Source organism: Centrocercus urophasianus, unplaced genomic scaffold, assembly GCF_019232065.1.
Source record: "Centrocercus urophasianus isolate 14NV4802_14NV808 unplaced genomic scaffold, USGS_Curo_1.0 seq_6, whole genome shotgun sequence".
Taxonomy (NCBI): Eukaryota; Metazoa; Chordata; class Aves; order Galliformes; family Phasianidae; genus Centrocercus; species Centrocercus urophasianus.
In genome coordinates, this window is record NW_024885199.1 from 752,980 (window position 1) to 761,824 (window position 8,845).

The 8,845-nt window shown below is 59.7% G+C and overlaps 1 protein-coding gene across 5 annotated transcripts; it reads left to right on the top strand.

Moving 5' to 3' along the window:
• The first annotated feature begins 1,091 nt into the window (after nucleotides 1-1,091).
• Nucleotides 1,092-6,940, top strand: PTPN7 (protein tyrosine phosphatase non-receptor type 7). 5 transcript variants are annotated; one of them, XM_042836377.1, is made up of 9 exons: nucleotides 1,092-1,184; nucleotides 2,298-2,526; nucleotides 2,673-2,856; nucleotides 3,125-3,209; nucleotides 3,607-3,683; nucleotides 4,351-4,488; nucleotides 4,752-4,862; nucleotides 5,217-5,374; nucleotides 5,697-6,304. In XM_042836377.1, exons 2-9 carry the CDS (start codon nucleotides 2,396-2,398, stop codon nucleotides 5,905-5,907), a joined length of 1,095 nt encoding a protein of 364 aa, XP_042692311.1. In that variant the 5' UTR covers nucleotides 1,092-1,184; nucleotides 2,298-2,395; the 3' UTR covers nucleotides 5,908-6,304. The 5 variants fall into 5 exon arrangements, with proteins under 5 accessions (XP_042692311.1, XP_042692309.1, XP_042692310.1 ...); XM_042836375.1 differs by having other exon boundaries at nucleotides 1,093-1,184; nucleotides 1,616-2,526; XM_042836376.1 differs by having other exon boundaries at nucleotides 1,098-1,184; nucleotides 1,729-2,526.
• Nucleotides 6,941-8,845: the final 1,905 nt, after the last annotated feature.

An 8,845-nucleotide genomic window follows, 5' to 3' on the forward strand; every position in this document is an offset into this window, starting at 1 on the left:
CCTCCATCCTCCATCCTCCGTCCTCCGTCCTCCGTCCTCCATCCTCCATCCCACCCACCCCTCCTGCAGGTCACCCAGCCACAGCAGCTCCTTCCTGTAGAACTGGTGGCTGCCCCATGCTCTGACATGGGAGGATGGAGGGCAGGAGGGAAGGGCAGAGCTGTTCCTTGTCCACGCTGGGCTGCCCTTACGCCTCTCCAGCTGAGTTCTTTCACTCTGCATAATGCTGGGTCAGTTCCTCAGTCTGTCGCCACGCCTGCAGAGGCTGCTGGGATCCCATCACCTGCTCATGAGACACAGATGGTGGTGGTCCTTGTGTGCTGCACCAAGCAATGGGACTGGGCAGCTCCAATCCCCTGGCTGCGGAGTGGCATTGGGGCCGCTGCATCCCAGAGCAGGGGGAGCAGCAGGGGATGCTGCAGGGTGGGGGCAGGAGAGGAAGGAAGCGGGGCGCGCGGTGTCTGTGCACGGAGCCGGGGCAGCGACAAACAGGAAGAGCAACAGGGACACGGTGGGAGGCAGTGAGCATCGACGGGCATCGCAGGCAGGATGTGCAGCGCCCCGAGGGCAGCCCCTGCGGTACCTGCGCTGCTCCCTCAGTAAAACGCCCCCCAGACGTTCCCTGACCCGCAGACAAGGGTGCGATGGCACCCGCGTGGCTGCTGAGCACGTTGATACGGGAACAAAGCGGCATTTCGCTCCCTTTGGGTGGGTGCGGTGTGGGATGGGGGATGCGGCGAGGCGGCAATGATCGGGGCCGCGTCGCGGCTCCCCGTGGGGCGGGGGGGGGGGTCACCGCGTGCCATGAGGACGCACTGAAACCCACCGTGCAGCTCCCTCCCGTCTCTCCACGTTGGGCCGCAGATGGGCACGGAGGGCCCCGAGCGGCGATGCCCACGGAGGAGCGCCGGGATCGGGGGGCAGCAGCGCCGTGCCCACATGAGGGGGCTTTGGTGGGGAGCGGGGCCGCGGGCTGCCGTTAGAGCCGAGCTGCGGCGATGTGGCCGGTATGCGTGTGGGCGGCAGGCAGGGTGGGGGAGAAGGAGGGAGAGGAAGCGGCAGAGGCAACAGCTCCTTTGATAAGCAGCTTCCTGAACACTTTCAAAGCCCCGTGTTCAGACCGACGTGCACAGCGCCCGCGGCCCCGTGCCGGGACGGACGGAGCCCACACCTCAGGGCGGCAGGTAAGGCACCCCCGGGCTGCGGGCACGGCCGCGAGGGTCCCTTTGGAGAGGACAGCCCCGCAGCAGCGGCAGGCCTCGGCACATGTGCTCGCTGCAGGCAGTGCAGGTGCCCCCGCAGGGATGCTGGCAGGGAGGCAGGATGTGGGGATGTGGGATGCTCCTGGGGCAGATGCTTGGAACAGAAGCTCATCCCAGGGTCCTCTGTGCGCCTTCAGCTCTGCTGGGCCTCTCCCAAGTGTTTCCTGGGTGATGCTGGGCTCCCAGCCCACCTCTCCCGGCTACGAGCGGTGCCTGGGCGCTGAGGACAATTGTGGGATTAGCCAGGATTGACCCTGAGTGCTTCATCTCATGCCCCGCTGTGTTCCCACCCTGCACGGCCACGGCCACACTGTGACCCTCCCTGCTCCAGCCCCGGCTTTGTCTGTGCCCAGTTCTCTGCAGGGATGTCCCTGAGCCTGTGGGCCATTCGGTACCCTGCTCTGTGCCTGTTGAGAGCTCTGACCCTGCAGCATCCCCATCCCACTGGGTCCATCTCTCCTCGCAGAGGAAGCTGGGGAGGAGAAGGAGCTTTGCCACCCTGAGCTGCTGCCCGCGCCATGGGGACGTCTGCCCAAAGAAGAACCAGCATCACCCACATCTCCCTGCCAGGGGCTGCTCAGGGCTGCTGGTGGTGGAGCCTTGGCAGCCTCCTCCATCCAGACCACCCCATCACCTCTTGCTCAACCATTCAGATAGAGCAGTTTCCTCTTGACAGTTGCTGATACTTGTGGGATGGAGGAAGCTGTCCCAGGGCCGTTCCCCCCACCCCAGTATGTCCAAACAACAGGAACTGGCCATGACCCTCACAGCATCCTCCTCTGCTCCTCATCCCTGGGGGCTGCTGCCCTCCACGTTAAGCTCACGAGCTTCCATCCCACCCCATCCAAGCCACAGATCCTTCCTCCTGGTGGGTGCTACAGGCGCTCTCTCCATGCCACCTGTGGATGCTGGAGCCCTGATGCCACGGCAACGAGGACCCGAAACACCTCCTCTGCTTAGGGATGTTCTCATCCTGGTCCAGCAAGGGGTTCATCAGCCTCCTTGTGTCTCTCTCATCTGCCCTGTGTTTTCCAGCCGCTTCTCCTCTGATGGCAACTCCTTCCCTCTGGAGCTGAGGCCCCCCCACTCCCACTCCTCGTGCTTCAGGGCGAGAGCTTCGTGGCTGCCGCAGCATGGTCCAAGCCTGCTCAGTGTGCCACAGAGCTCATAACAGCAGCCTGACAGCCCGGGTGGCCACCAAAGCCATGGACAAGGCAGACAAGCCCAGTCCCTCCGCAAAGAAGCACGTGCGGCTCCAAGAGAGGTGAGCGTGGCCAGGCTGGGCAATGCCCACAGCCCAGGCTTTGCACTGCCCGGCCCTAAAGTGCAGTCTGCCAAACTGTGCCCAACTGTGCTCTGCTGGGCCACGAATTGTCGGGGGTCACCGGGGACCCTTTGCCTCCTTTTCAGGAGGGGCTCCAACGTGTCGCTGGTGCTGGACATGAGCTCGCTGGGCAGCGTGGAGCCCATCCAGCCCGTATGCACCCCGCGGGACGTCACGCTGCAGTTCCTGAGGACATCCAGCCACGTGCTGAGGACAGAGGAGCTTCAGCAGCGCGCCCACAGCCTGGCACAGCTCCAGGAGGAGTTCTCGGTATGAGGGTGGGCGTGCAGGTGGAGGGGCACTGCGCATCTCCTGTTTGCCCCCTCCTTGCTCTCCCCTGTGTCTGTGGGAAGCCTTCCTGTGCCAAGCTCCGCTCGCATCTGTGAGCTGTCCCACCCCATTGGGGTGTGGATGGAGCTCATGCCAGCTCTGGCGATGCTGGGTCAGCATCTCACTGCCTGCGGGGCCATCTGTGCCCGATGAGGGGACGCAAGCAGCACCAAGAGGGGTTCCTCAAAGTTGTTCTCCCCTGCTGCAGAAAATCCCTCCCAACTTCATCAGTCCGGAGGAGCTGGAGATCCCTGGCCGTGCCTCCAAGGACAGATACAAAACCATCCTCCCCAGTACGTGCTGCTGCATCCCTTTGTCTCACGTTCCCCCACGTGCGGGGAGATGTGTGTGCTGTGGGTGTCCCCGGTGCGTCCCGGTGTCCCTGCTGTGCTGGTTCTGCTGCTGGCAGCCGCCTTGCAGAGGTGTGAGCCCAGCAATGGGGCGGTTTGTGGGGAGCTTCTTGGGGCATGCAGCGCATCGCAGCCCGGCCTGGGCCGCTCCCTGTGCCATGCAGCTTTAAGCGTCCAAAGCGGGGGGTGTAAAGGCTGAGGAATCGTTCGGGTCGTCTTCATGTGCTGTGGGAAGGCTGTGGGGGGTTGGTGCTGGGCAGGTCTGAGTGTGGCATGGAGCTGGGTGGGAGAGCACAGATCTGAAGGACAGTGCCAGGGTGCCTCTCACTGCGTCTTGCAGACCCCGAGAGCCGGGTGTGCCTCAGGAGAGCAGGGAGCCAGGAGGAAGACGGCTACATCAATGCCAACTACATCACGGTGAGCACGGCCTGCCTGGGGCACTCGGTGTCCACATCTCCTGGTGCTGCAGGGCTGGGGGTGCCGCAGCTCTGGGGTTCTGCCCACATGAGGGAATGGGCTGTCACATAGGCTGTGGGATACGGCTGTGGGATAAGCTGGTTTACATTTAACAGTGAGATTTTGGGGTGAGCAGAGCATTTGGACACGCTCCCTCCCAGATGCTTCTCCATCTCCATGCACTGGTCTGTTGTTAAGTGCAGGAAGCAAGCTGTGCCAACTGGGCATCCCAGCCTGGTATCGACACATCCAGGAACTGCCTCTCCCCTCAAAGGGTTTGTTTTAATTGCCCAAAAGGAAAAAGGGGTGACTGTGGCTTGTCTCCAGCATCCGATGGGGTCCCCAGACAGTTATCTCCAGACTCAAGGTGACCGTTGTTGTCATCACAGCAACAACCTGGGGATGCTTGGATGGAGTGTGCAGGGCTTCCTCCATGGGCTTGCTCCTGGTTTGCTGGGCTAGGAGGATGGAGAGGACTCCTGTCTGGGTCTGTCAAAGGATTTCAAGGGCAAGTTTGGGAGGAAATAGGCAGTGTAGGTCAGGCTCTCTGCTGCAGAGGACAGGTAGCGCAGGGGGCTGAGGTGCAGACCAGGTGCCCGCTGTCCCTGAAGGGCCGTGTGCTCAGCAGGGCTACGCAGGACGTCCCCGGGAGTACATTGCCACCCAGGGGCCCATGCTGAACACCGTGACTGATTTCTGGGAGATGGTGTGGCAGGAGGAAGCACCCATCATCGTCATGATAACCAAGCTCCAGGAGCGCAAGGAGGTACCGCTGTCCCTGCTCCACAGCACCCTGACCTGGAGGGTTGGGGAGGGAAAACCCCCAGGGGCTGAAAACCACATGGCAGAGTGTGGGCAAAGTGTTCAGGGGGGCAGGTGTTGGAACTGGGATCCATCCTTCCTTACCTTCCCTTTCTATCAGCCCACATCCCCCTTCCTCACTCTTCCAAATCTCCCAAAAGCAATGACCAAAGGGCAGCTTAGACCCCAGTGGATGCCCAAAGCACAAACACTGCATTCTTCCTGCAGAAATGTGTCCACTACTGGCCTGAGAAGGAGGGCACCTACGGCCCCTTCACCATCCGTGTGCAGGGCATTAGCGAGTGTGCAGAGTACGTGGTCCGCAGTCTCTCCATCCAGGTGGGTCCAAGCCCCATCCAGGGGTCAGCAGGGGCTCAGCACCTGGCGGGGTTCTAAAATGCACGGGCTCTGTAGGAGGAGGGATCTGCAGAGCTCTGTCTGCCCTGTGAGGTTTGCAGGATGAGCCTTGGGTGGGGACAGAGGGCTGTCAGCATGGAGATTGAGGAGGGATCCTGGGCATGACTGGAACTCTCCCTGGCAGATCACTTGGACACCCAAAAGTGGCCCTGGCTCCTTGCTCTCTGGCAGAGGCTCAATGAGTCAGGAGGAGAGCAGATGAGATGGGCACAGGATGGGAACATCTCAATCTGACCCCACCTGATCCTTATTTCTCTTTCTTCTGTGCTGGAAAAGCTGGAAGGTGAATGCCGCCACGTCAAACACATCCTCTTCCCTTCCTGGCCAGACCAGCAGACACCTGAGTCAGCCAAGCCCCTGCTGCACTTGGTGTCCAAAGTGGAGGAGATTCTGCAGGCTGCAGCCAGCCCAGGGCCCATCGTTGTGCACTGCAGGTAAGTGCTCAGCCCTCAGCCCTGCCCCTCAGCTTGGGCTCACACCCACAAGCCATTCTCTAGGACGCCCTAGCAGGTGTCCTCCAGCAGAGGACAGGGGCACAGACTGGTTTTGTGCTTCCAGAGTGGTTCTGGGTGGGCTGGGCATGATAGCAAGGACCACTTGTGGCAGAATGGGGCCAGCCTGAGAAAGCTGGGACTGGGACCACTGCATCCCGACAGGGATGGATCAGGGTAGCAAAGCAGCCGAGGAGCACACCCAGCTCAGACAGCCTGAGGCCCAGGCACTGTGGTCGCTCAGCACAGCTGTGTCCATCTGCAGCGCAGGCATCGGTCGGACGGGCTGCTTCATTGCTACCAGGATTGGATGCCAGCAGCTGAAAGACAAGGGAGAGGTGGACATCCTGGGAATCGTGTGCCACCTGCGCATTGACAGGTTGGTGCTTGGGAAGGAGTCCCTGGAGGATGCTGCTGGATGCAGGAGGGGTGAGGGAGGGTGCAGGGATGAGCATCCCAAGGAGGCGTGGAGGTGATTTGTGGTGGAAAATGGAAGGGTTTCTGAAAGATGGAGATGTGGGGACAGTAAAGGATTGTCTAGTGCTTGGTTTGGGGTTGGTTTTGCTGTCAGGGTTTTTTAGCTCTGGGAACCTGAAGGCATGAAGGAGAGCAGCCCCAAAGCCATCAGCTGGTGCGCTCCTTCCAGCTCAGCCGCTGACCTGCAAAACGTGCCCAGACACTCTTGGAGGAGCTCTGGTGCATGGAGATGGGGTGGGGGCACAGGAATGTCTGTGCTGTGGGAGCAGGGCTGGGGTTTTGGTGTCTGCATTTCCCTTGCAGAGGCGGGATGATCCAGACCAGTGAGCAGTACCAGTTTCTCCATCACACACTAGCCCTGTATGCTTCCCAGCTGCCAGAAGCAGGGGGCCGTTAGCACCGGGCTCCACCATCGCTGCCTCGCTCTGAACCCCCCCAGTGCCAAACCTGGGGACAACTCTGCTGAATCTGCTCCTGCTGCACCGGCCATGAGCCTGAGCCTCCCACAGGCTGAGCAGAGCCATGGGGATTGTGGCCCCACAAGCAGGGTTTGGGGTTTCACAAGGCATGCGGCAGGACGCACCGTGCAGAAGAGCAAGCTGCACACAGGGACTGATGCTGAGCGATCTGCCTGCTAGAAATAAACAGAGCTTCTCCTCCAGCTGCACATCATCTGCAGGCAGAAGTTGGGACACGCAGGGCTCACTCCCTTGCACACACTTCGATGCTCTTCTTGCTAAAGACACGCCTGGAGCACTTAGTCCAAAGCTGCACTGCTGGTTGCCTTCGTTACATGGCCTGCTTTCCTCTCTGCCTTCTGCCATTGCCTTCCCACCTGCCTTAAAGTAGGGGATACTCCTAAGTGTGTCTGCACTTTTGCAAGCACTATGCTCCGAATTGTAACCCAGCCTCATTACACGAGGGGGGTGTTTGCGTTCTTGGGTTGTGGTTTTTTTTTGTTGGAATCAGAGCAAAATAATACACCCGTTTTGTTTCTTTTTCACTGTGTAAATAGAAAAGTTTCATCTTTAATTCTGCAGTTCTCCTGTCTTGTCAGCAGCCCAGGAAGAGAGGGAACCTCTCTGTGTGCCCCCCAATATCTGCATCCTCTCCTTGCGGTTCCTACATTTTCAGCAGTGGCCATGAGCAGCAGAGCAGACCAGCCAAGGCCTTTCCTCGCGCTCCCAGCAGGACGTGCAACTCGTCTCGTGCTCCCAGATGCATATCAAGAGGAGAGCTGCCAGGGCAGGAGCTGCACAGAAGTTCTCCCAAGACAGGCAGAGACCCGTGGCTGGGGGGAAGTTGTCACCCCTCTCAGATTTCCTATCGGGGCTGGGAGTTTTGCCAGATGAGCTCTGTGATGCTGATCACAATCGGTTCAGCAGTTTTCCTGTCTTTCGATCTCAATTTCTACCCACTCAATCTGTTCAAGGCACTTATCAGCCATTACCACAGCACTATCATCTGGGTATCTCTCAATCCTCCCTGTATTTATTCCCCAAGCACTTCTCGGGGCCATGCTGAGCTATTGCTGTGTTACTGCAAAACACCATCCCATGGCTCCTGCAATGTCAGGGGCAAAGTCAGGTGTTCTGTCTGTTCTGGCTGTATCAGGGTATGTCCTGGGAAACTGTGATGTGCCCAGCATGCAAAGGAAAGGAATCACTCCAAAATCCCACACTGAAAGGATGTCATGTTCCCCTGTGTCCTGGGCTGATATCAATTCCCTGAGCTTGGGCAAACAAGTTTCCCATCAGCATCTGTGTGGACTCCAAGCAGTCCACGGCCATGGCCCAGGAAGGAGAAATGCTGAGGCACACTGACACTCCGAGGGAGCTCAGGGAGCTCACAGAGGCCCTGCAGTCTCCCCAGCAGGTCCAGCAGTGGTGGCACCCATAGAGGATGAGGTGCACCAGCATCATTTCTCAGCACCAGAGGGACAGGTTGACCTGGTGGCTGGGAGCACTGGGGACACAGAGGGGTGTGGGAGTGGTATCTATCGCTGCTGCTCTTTGGTTACGCAGTTAAAGAGTGGGATGGGGAACATGGAGAATAAGCCACCCATTACCATCCATGACCCCACGTTATGGCTGGCCAGTGCAAGAAAAGGATCTTTTTTGCTCATCTGCTCATTGCCCTGGTGTGGGGATGGCCTCGCCAGGTCCCCCTCTGCTGTGTTTTGTCTGAATGCTGCATTGCTGGAGTTCCTCTGGCAGGGACTGCAGAACAACGCGTGCGATCAGGAGGCAATCTGAGCATCAGCGCTGCGGGCGCTTCGGGTGGGAAGCCCCAAACTGGTGCAGGGACATTCTCTGGGCTGAAATCTGTTACTAAACATCTTCAGGCAGAAATTGCACACAAGAACTGGGAGACACTGAATTTTTCACCGGTATGAGGAGACGCTACATGAGAGCAGTGACACAAAGCAGCGAGATTGCTGCTTCTTTAGGGCCCCCCTTCGAAAGCGTGGGGATCTTCAGCAGCCCGCAGCAGCTCTGAAAACAAAATGGTTTCTGTGTCTGAAAAACAAGGCAGCTTCCCAGCGACTCACAGCACATGATGGAAACCACTTCCCACCCTGAATCGCAGGCTCCGAGACACCCACGGCAGATCCAATGACAGCTCAGCTTTTATTTTCCGTGTGCCCATTTCTCGGGCAGCCCTGCAGCACAGGGAGCTGCAGCTTCGTCCCGTGGGAGCGCGAGCAGCCGCCTGGGCAGCGGGCGCTCCGCAGCCGAGATGAGGGCTCTGCCTGCTGTCCGCACCGCCGGGAGCACGGAGCAGCCCTGCCAGCTGTCGGTGTTTGCGACATCATGGAGTCACAGAACGGTTTGAGTCGGAAGGGGCCCTCAGAGGCCCTCTGGTCCCACTCCCTGCCGAGCACGGGGACACCCCCGGCCCCAGCAGCGCTCACAGCCCTGCCCTGCCCTCGGGGGG